Source organism: Ctenopharyngodon idella, chromosome 21 (genome assembly GCF_019924925.1).
Source record: "Ctenopharyngodon idella isolate HZGC_01 chromosome 21, HZGC01, whole genome shotgun sequence".
Taxonomy (NCBI): domain Eukaryota; kingdom Metazoa; phylum Chordata; class Actinopteri; order Cypriniformes; family Xenocyprididae; genus Ctenopharyngodon; species Ctenopharyngodon idella.
Window position 1 is genome coordinate 5,240,001 of NC_067240.1, and position 19,472 is coordinate 5,259,472.

At 37.4% G+C, this 19,472-nt stretch overlaps 1 protein-coding gene across 2 annotated transcripts in view; it reads left to right on the forward strand.

The window, feature by feature from the left end:
- Nucleotides 1-19,472, forward strand: part of ap3b1a (adaptor related protein complex 3 subunit beta 1a) — a 63,223-nt gene that overhangs the window by 34,699 nt on the left and 9,052 nt on the right. For both annotated transcript variants that reach the window (XM_051877682.1, XM_051877681.1), the window contains exons 22-25: nt 379-482; nt 9,916-10,144; nt 11,970-12,054; nt 13,921-14,018. In XM_051877682.1, coding sequence (XP_051733642.1) covers nt 379-482; nt 9,916-10,144; nt 11,970-12,054; nt 13,921-14,018 — 516 coding nt within the window. The remainder of the gene's footprint in view (nt 1-378; nt 483-9,915; nt 10,145-11,969; nt 12,055-13,920; nt 14,019-19,472) is intronic.

The following is a 19,472-nucleotide window of genomic DNA, read 5'->3' on the forward strand; positions in this document are numbered from 1 at the left end:
TGGTGGGAGGAAGCGGAGCATATGTTTGTAGTATTGAGTTGAGGTAGGGAGGAGCTATTGCAGTTGTAGTCCTGAAAGCCATTGTTAAAATTTTAAACTTGATTCTGGCCATAACTGGGAGCCAGTGGAGTGAGATCAGGAGGGGTGTCACGTGGGTTCTCTTTGGCTGATTGAGGACTAGACGTGTTGCCGTGTTCTGGATCATCATATTTAACTTCTCATTGGTTAAATATTTGCAAAACCCAAAGACAGGTGTAAAGTGTGACCAATAGTAATGATTTATGAAAAAGATAAAAAAAATGACGAAATTTGGAGAAGATACAAGGTTTCTGCCCGACGGCGATAATATGGGTTTTAATGTTGTTGTTGTATTTGCAGTCTCACCCGCACCGGTGACCACAACCAAGAGCTCCATCCTGTCTCCTAGTCTCCTGTCTGACCTGCAGGGGCTCTCAGTCTCACCCACCACATCAGCCTTACAGGTGTGTGTGTGTGTGTGTGTGTGTGTGTGTTTTGTCCTTTTTCTGACTTTGGTGTTAAACAGCTCTCTGAAATACTTTATTCTGGTTGGTCATTGAGTTTTAAGTAAATATGAAGATCTTTTTGATGAAATCTGAGTAGGCTTGCAAAGGTGCGGAAAATTTCCAGGTAAACTTTCTGGAAACTTTCCATGGGAAATTTATATAAACTGTATAATATACAAAATAAATATAAACTTTTTCTTTGGTCAGCCTTGTAAATTGTCACTGAAATAGTGCTAAACAGCTAACATTTATCTGATTTACTGGCTAGCTAGCTACTGTATAATCACATTTTGGTATTTGCTAGTTAAACTTTAAAGGGTTAGTTCACCCAAAAATGAAAATAATGTAATTTATTACTCACCCTCATATCGTTCTACACCCGTAAGGCCTTCATTCATCTTCAGAACACAAATTAAGATATTTTTGATTAAATCCGATGGCTCAGTGAGGCCTGCATTCACAGCAATGACATTTCCTCTCTCAAGATCCATAAAGGTACTAAAAACATATTTAAATCAGTTCATGCTAGTTCAGTAGTTCTACCTTAATATTATAAAGCGATGAGAATACTTTTTGTGCGCCAAAAAAACCCAAAATAACGACTTTTCAACAATATAGTGATGGGCCGATTTCAAAACACTGCTTCGGAGCTTTGCGAATCGAATCAGTGAGTCGGAGTAATAAATGACATTATTTTCATTACCCTTTAATACCATAGATCAAATATATTTACCCAAGTAATATCATCAAAACTTAACTTAATTAATGAAAAACTTAAGTAATTAATGACAGAATTTTCATTTTTGGGTGAACTATTTTTGGGTGGTTTATTTTGCGTTAATGACCGACTGACTGTACATACCTCTTCCTTTTTATCATTTCGTCTCCAGTCTTTTGTTTGTGTCCATCTAGATGTCTTGTATGTTCTTTGTTTCTTTGTCCTCTTGTATTATAGATTGGTTTTTCATTGCCTTCCCTCTTTCTTCTCACCAGTGTGTGTCCAGCGTGTGTGTGTGTGTTGTCAGCGTATGTGATTGTTGACCTTTTGCAGTATGACGGCTCCTTCCTCTCCCGTGAGGGTCCCGTGTCAGGGAGAGAGGGATGTCAAGAGAGCGAGAGGGAGGGAGAGATGTCACTAAGAGATGAATGAAGCATGTGTGGTCATTTCTTCTCAAATACTATCTGTGTCTTTCTCTTTTAGGATTGACACATGAACTGTAATATCCCTGTGGCCCACAGATACCTCCTGACAATAACGTGCACAGTCTTTACGCGCGTTTATAGACCGGCACCACTGTCAAATTTCAACCAAAAGATTCTTAGTGGGATCTGGACCTTGATCTTATTGTTTGTAATATTTTGTGGTGTTTTTTACACTTTCACATGTTCAGAAAGACATCACTGACTCTCTATGCATACATAGTGACATTTTGTATTGAAAGGAGAATTGAATGTATTTTTATGGTGCTATATATACAAAAATAAGTTAATAAATGCTAACGAGTAACTATGGCTTGCTACACTACCGTTCAAAAGTTTGAGGTTGGTAAGATTTATTTATTTATTTTGTTTTACTGTTTTTGAAAGAAATCTCTAATGTTTAACAAGGCTATTTGATCAAAAATACTTACATAAACTACTTGATAAAATATTATTAGTATTTAAAATAACTGTTCTGTTTTACTATATTTTAAAATGTAATTTATTCCTGTGATCAAAGCTGAATTTTCAGCATCATTACTCCAGTTTTCAGTGTCACATGATCCTTCAGAAATCATTCTAATATGCTGATTTGCTGCTCAAGAAACATTTCATGTTATTATCAAGTGTTGAAAACAGTGATAATTTTTTTTCAGTAAGTTAAAAAGAACAGAATAGAATTCAGAGAGGGCGAGTAATTAATGACAGTCACAATTTCTGTATCATATATTACAATTTCCAGATCCATTCCTTCATATTCTCCAATATTCTCTGATATTATTAGTATTCTAATTTTATTAGAAAATTCTAAAATGCACCAGAAAAGCATGCAAAGGTCATACTGAATTATTACTTAGACTATACGAACATGCAATTAAACTATGAACATTGACAGCGCTGTGGTTGAACTATGATTGCTGATAACCTTGATATCCTGGAGTCCGTGAAAACTTTTAAACTTCCTATAGGTTCTCACCTCCATCTGTCAGAATTCCTATTCTCCTCCTGTCCATCACTGCAGGGTTGCCCCTGCGACCTGTATCACCGCGTTGGGCGGGTGTCAGCTCAGCTGCTTTGATTGACAGGCTCGTCAGGACCGGGCCGCTGCGCAGCTAGAAGCTGTTAGGCACAGGTCATTAGAATACTACCCACGAGCCTCGGCGGGCAGGCTAATCAGAGCTGAAATAAAGGGTGAGATTGAGAGAAAGAGAAAGGGCTTATTTAAAGTCAATGCTATGCATAAATACATTACAGGCCGCTATAATCTTAGTCACGGTGGATAAACCTCATCTCTCTCGCTCGCACATACATGCATTCAAACGTGGTCATTTATTATGGTGTGTCACGTCACACAGCTGGTCTTTCTTAGCCGCGTGCATGCAGATGTATGAAAATATATTCATATGACACGGCCGCGTGTGTGTGTGTGTGTGTGACTTTGGCAGGCACGGCTACAGATGAAATAACGGTGTGTGAAATAGAGAGACACTCCGATGCATTCTGGGATGGTTAGCGGCAGTATTTAGCCGATCCGGGGTCAGTGTGCGAACTATCTGCCTCGGCTCCTCCCGTTTCTAATAACATTTTGACGTGCGGATCTGCTCTGAAATACTGTTTAAGCGCGCGCCGGGGGAGCCGGCTGATAACTTTTCATTCATAATTAGTGCGGGGCGAATGGGGGCCGAATGCGGGGCGTTGGAGGGAAATTGAACTGTCAGTGTAGGGCGAGCGGGGGGCGATCGAGGGCGAGCGCGGGCTGAGCATGGGGTGGGGGGCGTTTGACCCCATCACAATCCGGGGGCCGCGTCATAATTTGTTCATTTGGTGCCCATCAGCCGGCCGGCGTTGCCGCGGTGACCCCGTTCTTCTCGGAGCACTCTCAGTGCCGTCCTCATTATGACTCAGCAGCAAGGTAGAAACGCACGTGGAGACTCCGACTCGTGCTGTCAATCACATGTGCTTACACATTTTAGCGTCGTTTTTCATGCACAGTAAGACAATTTTGATTTGATTGTGTGTTTAAAGTACATGGTTCAGTGTTTTCCCCAGGATATTGTGAGATTTTGGTTGAGTGGACCTCAGACTTTCTAGGGGGGTCCAGGGACATGGTCCCCTGGAAGTGTTTTTTTTTGTATATTTAAAGGTAAATGCATCAATCTGGTGCACTTTAAGAGCAAAATTAAGCATTCCAGCCCCTTTTCACTGATCGAATTTAACAGAATAATAAAAAATAAAAAAAATGTCTTTGCATTGACATTTACTTAGACCAGGGGTATTCAGGAAAAGTTCCTTCCCAGCGGAGGTCCGAACAGTACTTTTTTGGAATAGTTAGGGGCCAAGCACAGAAGGTGCAATGGCACCTATTGTATTCGTTGGCATTTTTATTCTTCTTCTTCTGCTCTGAGAGTCTATGGCAGCCCATAGAACCGCTTGTGTGAAAGTTATATAATTTGGCACACTGTTAGAGGACAGTCCCAACATTAACTACAGCAAATTACAACAAAATCTCTAGCGCCACCACTCTTCCAAAATTTCACTCATGTTTACGCTAATAACTTTTGAACCATAAGGGTTAGAAACAAACTGAGAAACTGAATCCATGCCGAGTCTAACGATACCGATTTGGCGTTAAAACAACGAAAGACGAAACCACCGTAGGAAATTTGGAAACACAGGTCGTTGGCTATATGTTACAGCCTAATAGTAAGTGTCAAAAAAATGCAATCTAAGTCATGCATGGGTCATTTTTTATGTACTCATACATATACATGCCTATAACTCCTAAATGAAATTAGATATTTTCACCAAATTTGACACACGTATGGGCACACTCTGAGGACTGTGCCTGTTGGTGGCTATAACTGAACAAAATATTAAATTGCCACTAACTACAGTAAAGTATATGAAATAAAATGCTGTATTTTACTGATGATTTTACTTCTTGCTTGCTTCTTTGTGCTTGGCCCCTTAATGGCTGCAGCTTACAGCTATGTTTATATATTTGTCCATCTGGGCAGCAGTAGTTCTTTGTAAAAGAAAAAATCAAACAGTCAAAATAGTCATCAAAGATGAGGAATGTCCCTGAGAGCCAAAGTAATGGCATCTGAGAATTTAAAAAAATTAATATTTCACCAGTTGAGCCCAATAATTTAGATACCTATGTATGGCAGAAGGCCATGTGACTGATAAAAGATACTGTATGGGGGTTCAGGGTTTTCCTCTTGAAGTCTGGACCATTTTTATATTTTGCTTAAAATATGTATCTACTAAAAACAAACAAACAGCTTACATAATCAAAATGCTCTCATTATGAGCAGAATACAAAGTTAACTAGTACTTTCAAAGATTTAATGGTCTTTCCTTGCCACCTACAAATAATTATCCCTATTATAGCATTGCTTTTTATGAAATGCTCTTAACATGCTGATTAATAGGCCTAATGCTAAATTGTCCCAACCTGGTTTGAATGGTCGGAGTCATATACTGTATGTATGACAGATAAAAATAACTATTTTCTGCATTCACATTTTCTGAAGCTTTGTAGCAAAAGTATAATTGCTGCTCACTGTGTTTCTGCTACTGATGTTAAAATAACCACGTCATCAGCAGCTCTTGTAGCGCTGTGTCTTTACGGGTAGAGACGGAAAGGGCTTGAATGAAGTGTGTTTAGGTCTAGATAAAAATATTAGAGGATATACTGCTGAAAGATCATTACCATAAACGACCCTGAGTGCTTGTGGTGGATGTTAAGCACATGCAGAGATGGAGTTCGCAGCATTTACTGTGAACCAAGCTGCTCTGTGTCTAATTATAGTGGTGAAGTAGTCCATTTAAACTCTTTGCAAATAATATTTTATTTAAAAATATGCACACATTCACTCTTGTTTGTATGCATAATATGTCAAAAATGTAAAAACTGCTCTTGTCTCATCACATTCAGTTATGAATGACATCATTTAAATGATGATAGCATATTTTCAATTCAGAATGGAGAAATTCCCTAAAAGAGTTGAGTAGTTTGCATTTGTGGGTCGTTAAACATATCCATCGTAAAACAGTTGTCAAATATTAAATGTTTAGCTACTTATATCTTAACACATACGCACTCTTTCATTGTAAAAATTAAAAGCGTTGCATTGGAATTCACACTCGTCTTCAGTGAATAGTAAGCCCCGCCTTCTTTGATCTGATTGGCCATCATTTTGAGCACTGTTAGACCAGCCTAAAAATGTAGCTTTTTAAACTGTCATCTGTTAAACTGTCAAACAGAGCAGTGCATAATGGAGAGCAGCATTAAGAAATATCAAATATTAGGGGGGGCAATTTGGCCATTTGTCCCCCTCAGTGCCTATGGTGGTTACGGCCCTGGCTCGATTGTAAATGAACATAGTGACTGGCTTCTGTCTGAAACGTGCAACGAGACAAACTGTATACTTATTTAATTAAATTGTAGCCATTTGTGTGCCATATGGCGAATTCGATTTTAGTTTGATAGATTGACAGATGCTTTGCCAAAGCAATGGCTCAAAACACGTTAGATGCTTGCATCTTTGTCGTTCTAAATTTTTGCTACACAAAAGAAACTCGTGAAAAGAAAACTCATATTTCTTTACAATTATTTTACAGCCTTCAATATTAATCACTGTGACTTTTAACATTTAATAGGATCAATTCCTGCACTCACACACCTCGCCATTTCACCAAATGACATTTTTCTCCTGCAGTCAGTCTCATAAACAAATGTATTAGATTTCAAACAGCAATAGAAAATAGATTTTTAATTCTCTCTCCTGTATGTCCTCCTGTCCTCCGTTTATCCTTTTTTCCCTCCTCTCCTTTCTTTCTCTCTCTCTCCCTCTTTATCCCGGCTGGCTGATGTGTTTTGCATCTGTCAGCAGAATCGGGCGGCAGCTGGACAGAGAGGATGCTGGGATATGTGAAGGTGACTAGAGCGAGTTGTCATCCATCACTGAGGTTTCCTTTAAGCTCATCCATAATAGAGCCCCTCAATCAAGCTCCCCTTCACACAGGAGACATGTCCGAGCGTGTGTGTGTGAGACGGTGCGGTCAAGGTTACTCTTTTCTTTCGGTTATTTACTCTTCCACCGCCCAGCGGAGTTGACCACTTTATAGGACGTGTGTGTTATATTGGTGATCATAAGCGATGTGTTGTATATTGGCTCGTCCAGTCCTTGAGGACACTGACAGGAACGGTTATCATGAAATGGTGGACACAACACAACCCGCGTATTTCTGTGTGGTAAATCTGACGCTGTAAACATTATGACTACTTTTATCAACACAGACCGGCTTGACACCTCCAAAAGCACGGCTGTAAATTTATGGTGTGTGAATGCGTTTGTGTTTTGGTAGGAAGCTTACAAAAGGATATTGCACGTCTAAAGGTGCTTTCAACTTCACGTAACTGCCGTGCTCACATAAACGCTATTGTTTCAGATAAACCAACTCATTCATACTGTCAGGTTTTCAAACCAATTTTATTTTGGTTTGTCTAGTTTCGGTTGCGGCATCCGTCATGGTGATTGTAGGTGATGTGCAGGCCCGTACAGAAGCTCTGCAAATTTCCACAGAATTCGAACGCTCATCATTCACTCATTTCTTCATTTTGCCCACCCTAGTTTGTTTCTTTATTAAATATTTTGATAAATTATATTCTATTTTGATAAATAATTGTATATTAAATAATAAGTTAATTATTAGGTATTTAAATGTAAATCAAAATAAATGATAAAAATATGAATAGTTTAATATTATTGATCTGTTTTATATTTCAATATTATTTATCAAAATATAATAATATATATTAATAATTTAACATTATTTATCTGTATCTGTTTATTTGTATGTAATTTATCAAACTTACAATATTTTATAACAGTTTCAGTTAATATTAGTATATAGTACTATTTTAGCTCATTTTAACAGTTTACCATATTTAAATCAGTTTTCCAGAATTTTTCTGCTAAATCAATTTTTGTGTGTAAGGTGTGTTTTAAAAATGTTAAAACATTTAAAGTGGTGAAAACATTACCGGTCCAAAAACAGAGCCTTGGGGTACTCCCATCACGCAATTTTTCATTACACATTTTCAGGTTATTTCCATTGCACTATTTTTAGCTTTTATAACATCCCTCATTACTCTATGAAAAAACTCCAGTATTGGGTTGCAGATGGAATCCATAGCTCAGAGGGATTGCTGGTGTTGAAGACCGAGCCGCAGCCAATAAATAAATTGCAGGCAGAAATGTCATCCCTGTCCAGGTGTTCAGGAGTGCTGTGTAGAGCCAGAAAACTGCCATCAGCCGCCGATCTGTTCTGCTGTCACACGAGGTAGAGAGAATCCAGAGAGTCAGGAGTAATACATTGAGACGTCAGTGGTCTTTCCACACTCGTCATATCAATGGCAGCCGGTGTCACAGGACGCAATTCAGGCATGACGATTGGCCTTTCTTTTCTTTGGGCCATTACAGTGATATTTTTTTTTCTTTTCTTCAAAGCAAACTATTGTAATAATGTGTGAATGTTTGTGATAAGTGATTCACTAATAGAGACTTTTTTTGCTGATAGAATTGCGGATTATTTTTATGTTATTGCTGAGAGCGGATATAATGGTTATACATTACCATTCAAAAGTTGTGAAGTCAGTAAGCTTGTTGCATATTTCTTAAGAAATTAATACTTTTATTCAGCGAAGATTCATTAAAAGTGACAGTAAAAACATTTATAGTTTACAAAGATTTCTATTTCAAAAAAATACTTTTGAACTCTATTCATCAAAGAATCCTGAAAAGAAACAGTCTCCACAAAAATATTAAGCAGTTTTTTTTAACATTGATAATAATAAGAAATGTTTCTTGAGCAGCAAATCAGCATATTAGAATGATTTCTGAAGGATCATGTGACACTGAAGACTGGAGTAATGATGCTGAAAATTCAGCTTTGCATCACAGGAATAAATTTACATTTTCAAATATATTCAAATGGAAAACTACTAATAATAATAATTCACAATATTATGGTTTTTACTGTATTTTTAATCAAATCAATGCAGCCTTGGTGAGCATAAGAGACTTCATTAAAAAAAAAAAATCTTACCAACCCCAAACATAGTGATTGGCTTCTGTCTGAAACATGCAATGCGACAAACTATATACTTATTTAATTAAATTGTAGCCATTTGTGTGCCATATGGCGAATTCGATTTTAGTTTGATAGATTGACAGATGCTTTGCCAAAGCAATATTATGGTTTTTACTGTATTTTTAATCAAATCAATGCAGCCTTGGTGAGCATAAGAAACTTCATTAAAAAAAAAAAAAAAAAAATCTTACCAACCCCAAACTTTTGAACGATTGTGTAAATCAAACCATTTTCACAAGTGAAATCAGACATGAAAACATTAAAATGTGCAGTAGAAAGGGGGGATAACTTCAGAACTTTTCTAAACTAGCATAAAAAAAAAAGTTTATTGATTTAGAAAAATATAACCGTAACTGATTCCAATATAGTTAAGCAACCTAATTAGTATAATATTGATAATTATAGCTCTAATTATAGCTTTTAACACTATGGTGATAACTGGATCTGAAGTGTTTTTGGAAAGCAACCAAGCGCTGCTCTAACGTTCTATAGGCGTTTTACTAAGGTTTCCCTAATGTGTTTATAATGAAAAGTGCCTTATGCCTCTCTTGCATCTTTATCTGTGTCTCAGAGATTTTACATTAAGATAAAAAGTTAAAAGGTGGCTTAATAAGGTTGCTTAAAAAGAAATCGGCTCAATTTGTTTGTGTGCAAGAGTATGTATGTATATACTGTACCACCTCTTTTTTTCCATGTGTACAAAGGTGTTTTCATGTGAACATTGACATTTTAAGCATGTTTTATGCGTCTTAAAGATTTTGACCAATTGCAAAAATAATGACTGTTTTCATACAGGTTTTCATAAACACTCCTTTCATCTTCCTTTAAAAAATTAGATCAACCTGTTTAAAACTACAGTATTTATTATTACTTATTTAGCACAATATATTATCCAGTAGTTACTACTGCTGATCATAATGACCAAATTTCTTTTTGATACATATTGTTATTATTCATTTCTAATTACTGTTTGTTGTCAAATTCATGTCAGTTTGACTCCGTTCCTTGGCATGTACGTGTCTCCCTGCAGGCGAGTTCTCCTGTGTTTGTGCCGGAAATCTCCCATGAGCTGCTCCACAGGATGACGGGTAAAGGTCTGTCCGCCCAGTACCGCTTCACCCGGCAGCCCTGTATCTATGGCAACAGCATGGTGTCCCTGCAGCTCACACTAAGCAACAGTAGTGACCAAGCCCTCGAGAACATCCACATCTCTGAGAAGAGTTCCACCGGACAAAACATCCACCGCTTTAGCGCTATTGGTGAGCTTAACTTTAATGTTAACGTTGATAATATGTTCTAAAATTAGCACTATGATCACATTAAAACATAAACAGCCATGTTTACATATCAACACCTATTCAGAGACTACTACTACTTTTCATTCATCCATCCATTCTGGGCATTTATTTATTTACTTAATATAAATAGTTGTACATTGGTTGTTTATAATTATTCATTTATTGTCTTTCTTCTCTTCCCCTGGGGGACTTTTAGTTGAATCTTTTTCTTTCTGTGATTGTCATGTAAACTTTAAATCAGTTCAACTAATCACAAACCATCTAAATTTTATAGAATTCAGAAAGGCCATTTCTTTTCAGTTATTTCTTATGTTTAGTAAATGTTAACAGGTTTCTCCAGCACACACACATACTCATGTTCCCCTTCTCCCTCCTTCAGCCCGTATTACTCCAGCTGATATGATTTCAGCCTGTGTATCGATTAGCAGAAGTCCTCTCATCAGACACACACATACACACACACTCACACACACACACATTCGTTATGTTCTCACTCTGATTCTTTTCCTCTTTCTCTGTCACAAAACAGTTCTTAGTCATTCACAGGACAGGTTTGGGTTTTATAACATAAAATGAATCATGCTTATGTTTGTAAAGCATCACAAATATGAATTTCATGGCTGGGAATGGAGGAGAACAGATGAAGCTTCTTTCTATACTGTGCTGCTCTTTCAAATTCAGCCTTTAGACCAACTCTGAGCAGAGGAGCAGATATGTCCTTCCTTCCTTCCTTCTTTCCTTCTTTCTTTCTTTCTTTCTTTCCTTCCTTCACTTCCTTCCTTCCTTCCTTCCTTCTTTCTTTCCTTCCTTCACTTCCTTCCTTCCTTCCTTCCTTCCTTCCTTCCTTCCTTCACTTCCTTCCTTCTTTCCTTCACTTGCTTCCTTCCTTCCTTCCTTCCTTCCTTGGCTTCCTTCCCTTTTCCTTCCTTCCTTCACTCACTTCCTTCCTTCCTTCCTTCCTTCACTTCCTTCCTTCTTTCCTTCACTTGCTTCCTTCCTTCCTTCCTTCCTTGACTTCCTTCCCTCTTTCCTTCCTTCCTTCCTTCCTTCCTTCCTTCCTTCGTTTTTTTTTTTTTTTCTTTCTCCTTTTTTCCTACTTCCTTCTATCCTTCTGGCTTTCCTTCCTTCCTTTCTTGCTTCTTCTGTCTGTCCATCCTTCATTCCATTCTTTCTTCTGTCTTTCTTCTTTCCATTCATCCATCCATCCTTTTTTCCTTTTAAGCTCCTACATTTTTCCCCTTCCATCCTTCTGACCTTCCTTACGTTCTTTTCTTTCTCTTGCTTAATTTCTCGTACTTCATTTCTTCCTTCTTACATTTTTTCAGTCCTATCTATCCTTCCTTCTGTCCTTTCCTCCTTCCTTTTATCCGACCTCTTTTCCTTCATCCTTTGTTTTTCTTCCTTCCATCCTTTCTTGCTTCTTCCGTCCATCCTTCTTTTATCCACCCATCCTTCATTCCATTCATCCTTCCTTTCTTTTTTCCTTTTTCCCTTTAATTGTTTTTCTTCCTTCCATCCTTCTTACCTTCCTTGCTTGCTTCTTTCTTTCTTCTTCTTTTTTTGTTTTTTCCTTTCTTCCTGCTTTTTTTCTTCCCTCCATCCTTTCAGCTTCCCTCCTTCTGTTTATCCTTAATTTTTTTCTTCTATCCATGCTTCCTTCCTTCCTTCCTTCCTTGATATTTAAACATTGCTTTGAGTTTTTATATCTTTCTCTATAGAATTAGATTGATCTCATGGTTTTGATTCTTCAGACAGCATGCTGACAGACATTTCTCTCCCTCTTCAGAGCGTCTAGAGCCGCAGGCGTCAGTAACGGTGTCCATGGGTGTGGACTTCAATGACTCCACACAAGCTGCACACTTCCAGCTGTGGTAAGAGTTCACTGCATACTGCATATAAGCCTTATACTCTATACAGCAAATCATATACATCATTAAGAGAAACCAGAATCAATAAACTCCTTACAGTTTCTATCTCTACCTTGAGTAGAACTAAAACCCTTAGATCAGGTAGCTCTGACATGCCTGAGAATGAGGCATGATGGTGTTTGCTTTCCTCAAAAAACAACATTCAGCAAAAACATTAATAGACAATCACAATGTGTGCGCGTTATGATGGCGCTAGCATGTCATTATACAGATTAAATTACTGTTGTTCATTATCCTTACAATGGGGCGAAATAAGACAAAATTAATTGTTCCCCTTTTCAATACGTTTTTAAAAAATAAATTATTACCGAATTGTGTGAATGGTAATAATATGCATTACATTTTTTTAATAATCTAATTTGGAGTGATTACACTTCTCCACAAAGCTTGTAATTGTTTTTTCTTTTTTCGATTACGGCGGAGGCTTTTGTGATCGATACAGTGAAATAGCCAGGCGTGAATAACATCACCATAAACAGCCGAGCTGGAGAGAGGGAGTGAGCAAGCGACCGGTAGATTATGTGTGCTAATGGAGCCAATGTGAGTTCAATGACATGGAGACGAGTGGGCGCAGGTCAGCCCCACACGCGTGTCTGTGGCCCTGGATGAAAGCCGAGCTCATGGAGTGGGTTTAAGGAGGGATTCGGTCCCTCTCTATCACTGCTACATCAAGAGATTATTCCATATTAGAAAGAAATACCTGGATTTACTTTGCACGTTGATCCCTAGCCCGCTTATCTGGTCTTTGAATCTTTTTCTAGCCCGTTTCCCCTCATCACCTGATCTCCGTGGTGACCCTGTTCTCCCGCTCTTGGATTCACTCTTTATTGGCTTCCTATTTCCCAGCCTGCTGCTCTTCATGATGGGAATGTCAGATTACAGACTTTATCGGAGTACCTGACAGTCGTCTTTCCTACATAAGGCCACAGACAGTGATGATGCTAATCAATATAAATATGAAAATAGAAATGACTTTCATCAGCCTATCTCCCTCTTTCTTTCTATCTGTCTTTCGGCTCTCTCCGTCTGTGGATCAGTGATGATTGATCCAGTGGGATGGTAATAACAGTTCTGTTTCTCAGCTAATTGGCTACTTACAAAGTAAATTGGCAAACCTGACAATCAATAACTTTATTCTTTTACTCTTTTGGGATGAGAGGAGGGACTGAAAACAAAATAGATTGGGTTTCAGTTTCTCTCATGGATGTAAAATGTTACTTGTTAAAAAACTGTGAACAACTATTACAACTTCCCTAAAATGTTTTACTGTTTTATCACATCAGTTAAGATTAATTCAAAATTAACCCTATTTACTTTCTTTATACATATTTCTGGTCATTTTTTTTCTCATTACCGAGCTGAAGAAGACATAAAATGGCCATAAATACCATAAAGACAATTGTATATGGTGTAATACTCTATATTGTACCAAATACAATATATGTACTACCATTAAAAAGTCTGGGGTTGGTAGAATTTTGTAATGGTTTTGAAAGAAGACTTCATCACCAAGACTGCATTTATTTGATAAAAACAACAACAACAGCAAAAAACATTATAATATATATTATTACTTTTTCTCTTTTCGCTGGAAAACATGATGGAATTTTTCAGGATTTTTTTAAATAGTCAGCATTTATTTCTTTGTAACACTGTCATTTCTAAAACTCTTACTGAGCACAAACTTTTGAACAGTATTTTATATATATATATATATATATATATATATATATATATATATGAGGGGAAACACAGGAAAAGATGGACAGGTGTGTAGTGACCTGATGGTTCTGTTCTCTCCTCCTTCAGTACTAAAGAAGATGAATTCAGCGTATCCATCCAGCCTGCGGTAGGAGAGCTGCTGCTGCCCATCACAATGAGTGAAGCAGACTTCACCAAAGAGCAGGGTAATACAAACACCTCTTAACACTTAGACAACACAACACTGCTGCTGTAAAAACCTAAAAATAACACTAAAAAACACCTCAGAGATCATGCTACTCAGGACTGGGTGATATTCAATATAAAAAAGCCATTTTAAGCCTCTGCTTAGGGTGATATTTCTTCTCCTTCTATTTTCATAGTATGAAGAATCATAATTTTTCCACCAAACATCCATTATACCCAGCCAACTATAATTAAAATGTTTCATGCTAGAAGTTGAAACAGTCAAAATCTAGATAACAGTGATTTTTTTTTTTTTTTAACACACACACAAAAAAAACAATGTTAATGTTTTTCATGTAAAAAAAAGTGTCAGAGTTGTGAGCTATGATACAAACAAATATTTTGAACCAATTCACTTAACTGATCATTTGATTCATGGATTCAGTTGCATTGAACTTAAAGAAACGATAAGAGACTATATTAAAAGATCTCTGTCTTTTAAGGCTTAGTTCACCCAAAAATTAAATTTGTTATTATTTACTCACCCTCATGTCGTTCCACACCCGTAAGACCTTCGTTCATCTTTAGAACACAAATTAAGATATTTTTGATTAAAATCCGATGGCTCAGTGAGGCCTCTATTGACAGCAAGTTAATTTACACTTTGAAACGCCCAGAAGGGTACTAAAGATATATTTAAAACAGTTCATGTGACTACAGTGGTTCAACCCTAATGTTACGAAGCGACGAGAATACTTTTTGTGCGACAAAAAAAAATAAATAAAAAAAAATAACGACTTTATTCGACAATATCTAGTGATGGGCGATTTCAAAACACTGCTTCTTGAAGCTTCGAAGCTTTACGAATCTTTTGTTTCGAATCAGTGGTTCAGAGCGCGTATCAAACTGCCAAAGTCATGTGAACCACTGAAATTTCAAAACACTTATGACATAACGAAGCGTTGTTTACTAAAATCACATGACTTTCATGCTCCGAACCACTGATTTGAAACAAAAGATTCATAAAGCTTCGAAGCTTCATGAAGCAGTGTTTTGAAATCGGCCATCACTAGATACTGTTGAATAAAGTCGTTATTTCGGGGGTTTTTTGGCACACAAAAAGTATTCTTGTCGCTTCATAACATTAGGGTTGAACCACTATAGTCACATGAACTGTTTTAAATATGTCTTTAGTAGCTTTCTGGACATTGAAAGTGTAAATTAACTTGTCGTCAATGCAGGCCTCACTGAGCCATCGGATTTTATCAAAAATATCTTAATTTGTGTTCTGAAGATGAACGAAGGTCTTACGGGTGTAGAATGACATGAGGGTGAGTAATTAATGACAGAAATTTCATTTTTGGGTGAACTATACCTTTAACATAGAAGACTTGACGGGCAAATAAAAAATGAAGTAATTGAAAAATTCATGATGTTACTTGACTTTATATAATTGTGAATATATCTTCAGAAAAAATCAATATATCGCCAAGCCTAAACAGTATGTCTTAGAAAAACTCATATGCATATTATCAGTTCTCATATTCACACACTTATGCACTCCAGAGCTGCTAGGCCCAAACATGTTGGGAAAACCAGAGACCCTCACACAGCCCTTTGAATGTGTGCAGTGCTTAGTTGATGAACAGGGTGAGTGCTGGTGACAGGCGTGAACCTCTGGAAAACTCAGTCAAATAAAGCAGCTCTTTACATTTAAATCTGGTTATTTAAACACACACACAATCTCTCATGTAATACTGTCCCTGCTCTTCGAACTGTCCTTCTGAATATAACCGCTGATGCAGAAAGCTCAGACAGGCAAATCTGACACACATATACTACTTAACATGTACACCGCTAGCATCTCCACTGAAGGCCGACACGAGTTGTCCACTGAGATTTAGACCTGACGTGTGACCTGTTCTCCGCAGGAACCAGGGGGTCCTAAAGTGTTTAAGCACTATTTCGCAGTAAACTAATTGATATGAATGCATTTTTTTTTTAAATCTACTCTTTGAACTGTTCCTTGTCCTGAGCCAGTTTGTAATTTTTTTTTTTCTGTTTCTTTCAATTTTAAATTGCTTTTTTCTGCCCGCTTTCATTGGCTGTGTCCAAAATCGCATACTCTCTGAGTATGTACTTCTTTTGAATAAGTAATTATTTTGCGGCCATTAAAAAAGTATGTTTTATATATTATGAATGTGTGTAGTATGAATCATACTACATCCATCATGTTGTCATTGTTAGTTTTGTCGCTGTTAGTCACAACTCCTCTCCCATGGCCTCATCATTTCGCTTACTATTTTATAAAAACTGTGAATTCAGACATACTACTTTTTTCACATACTGTTTTTTTTTTTTTTTTTTTTTGTCTACTATATTGTAGGGGTGTATGCAATTTCAGATGCAGCCAATGTCTCAACCAATCATGTAAATTTGGGCTGGGGCTATCTGTTTGTCTGACCAATGTCAGACTTGGTACTACTGGGAAACCTGTTTGAAAACAGTCTTTAGGGGTTCAAGCGCATAGCTTTTACTAAAATGGCTATAACTCGTGAACCAAATGAAATATTTTTACCAAACTCAGCACACCTATGTAAGAGCTCATTCTGTGGTCGTGTGAAAAAAGGACACGGCAACTGGCCACTTGGTGGCGCTATAACATGAAAAAAATCATGAAAACGGTGATAACTACTTCACCGTTAGTCCGATTGACTTAAAAATGGGCATGCAGTGTCTTTGTGCCATGATTGTCTACGAGGACATTGATGTATCTCAAAAAACATGTCTGCCATTGGCCAATGAAGTTTAAACAGCTATCAGACAAGGTTAACGGAGGCCGAATGGAATGAAACTTGCTGGGCCTGTTTGACTCACGGCCCTAGAGGCCTGTGAGAAATTAGAAGGAAATCGGCCACTAGGGACATCTTTGCGGTTTGTGTATCATGTGATAATGTCACACACGCCTGCAACATTTGTACCACATATTAGAACTCCTCATTTTGAGCAACTTTGCCTCTAGGACCGCCTCTGTCCATCAAATCGTTCGTTAAATATTGGAGATTATTTCAAAAACCAACTTTGGCGAACTGGTCCTAGGTTTTTGGCTCAACCTCCATAAAACCACTGCGGCACAATTCTCGGGACTCTCTTGGTTGATAGTTATCAAAAAAAAATGTTGAACTTTACCCCTTGGGTAGCTATAACAGGGTCATTTAGAAAAGGGGCGTGGCCAAATGCACAAAAAAGCCTATAACTCCTAAACGAAAACTCGGAACTTAACGAAAATAGGTGAGCGAATGCAACATATGACTCTTAAGAAGCATGCCAACTTTTATGGACATCGGACCATAGGTGGCGCTATAACTGTTAAAAAGCTTTAACAACCATATATTACCTATGGTAAACTGCCTGTATCTATGATTAAGATGGTTACAGGCTTGCTAAATGAAACATTATACCTTTTTATGCATTGGCCTAAAGGACTTTAAACGTTTGAACCCTGATAATTGCTGCTCGCAGCTATACTTATTTTTTGTTTTTTGTTATGTTAGTGGTGCAGAAATATGTACTTTACCTTTAAACTTCTCCTGATCAAATTTGTTCCTTAGGGCAACAAACTGTTCCAGCTAATAAAACCAAACACAGGCATGGGAAAACCAAATAAATGGAAGCCAAAAAGAGAAAAGCTTGGTTTAGCATGCATCTGCTTTGTTCGGATGCCTTTCGGGAACACACACACACACACCTGGCCCGTTCGAATACCTCTCCGCTTTACGGCCCAACATTAGGCCGACATAATGAAGCAGACGCTCTTCGAAAGAAACGGCGGGTTTGATTTTTCATTTACGCTCAATGGATTCCTGCCTTGTCTTTTTAGAGAGCCGCCTATACCTTCACTCAGGACGACACGCGTGCGCGCACATTTTAATAAGCGAAGAGAGTGCTTCCCGCCTCACTATTTACAGACGAGGAACAGGAAGTAAGGCGCTTTTTATAGCCAATCATTTATTCTTAATTGGTTGCTGTGGCAAAGGCTTTTAGCATAAGCCGCGCTATATTCATTTACTCCACATTTTCTCTACAATAGAGCCTAATGGACAGATTTAAGACTTTAAATGAGCACTCTCAAAAACCTTGCCCCCTAAACGAGCGAGTGTGTGTATGTGTGTGTGTTTGCACGTATCACTGTGCACTCTCACATTCACACCGTTTGAAAGCCACGCTGAAGTGGGTCGTAGTTTGTGCCTTTTAGAAAGAAAAGCACCCTGCCTGCCTGTGTTTTTTAAGTGAAACACAACATTTTCATTTAGTCCAGTTTGGATGCATTAAGCTGTATTGTCTGCGCATGTTTCCCTGGACCAGCAACGGTGTGCTGCTTTTATGTGCTTGTTACTGCTCGGCAAGGCTTATTCACGCCATCTCCGGCTAATGTCCTGCACGGTCGCCGTGTTTCTCCGCTCGTGTTAGTCTTAATCAAGTCTAGTGGTCGAACGCGGTTCACAAATATCACATGCTCTTACCGAAGGCCGAGATTGTTTTAACCCCCATACCCTTCGTTCTCTGCTAGTCATATGTTAAATATGAAATAATGCAATGTATGCATGCTAGATGTTTCTTTCTATAAATCAGAAGTATGAGTTTCCTAAAAGCTTTATGCTGAAGACGTTTCTGGAAGTGTTCCCTTTAGTTTAAGTTTTGTCTATTTCAGTTTTAAGATTTAAAAAGGGATTGTTCATACAGAAATTTTTGCTTACTCTTATGTTTTTTTTTTTATACTTTTTTTCATCAAGGATATATTAAATTGATCAAAAGTGAGAGTAAAAACATTTATAATGTTTTATAAAAGATTTCTATTTCAAATACATGCTGTTCTTTTGAACTTTGTTCATCAAAGAATCCTGAAAAAAAAAAAAAAAATCAGTTACACACAAAAATAAAATAAGCAGCACAACTGTTTCAACATTGATAATCAGAAATGTTTCTTGTGCAGCAAATCAGCATATTTGAATGATTTCTAAAGGATCATGTGACACTGTAATTGTTGTAAATAAAGAATATTTCACAATATTTCTGCTTTACTATATTTTTGATTGGTGAGCAGAAGGAACTTTTTTTCAGTAACGTTAAAAAAAATCCTTCTGACCCTAAACTTTTGAGTGTGTGTGTGTGTGTGTGTGTGTGTGTGGAAAAATGATGGAAAATCACAACTACTTCTACAAGTCATACAGGTTGGGAGTAAACTGACAAAATTTACTTTTTTTTTTTTAGTGAACTATTCCATTGAAGGCTTAATTTTTCATCTCATATCTTCATAAACAAGCACCTGCTGTTATATTCAACAAATATATGCAGGAAACTTACATATGGCTCTTGAAATTTAGAGTCTGACTTGGGCTCCCAGAACAATTTACTGAACAAAATAATAAAAAAAAAAGTACAAATTGCTGACTTCTTCAACTGTTACCTGAATA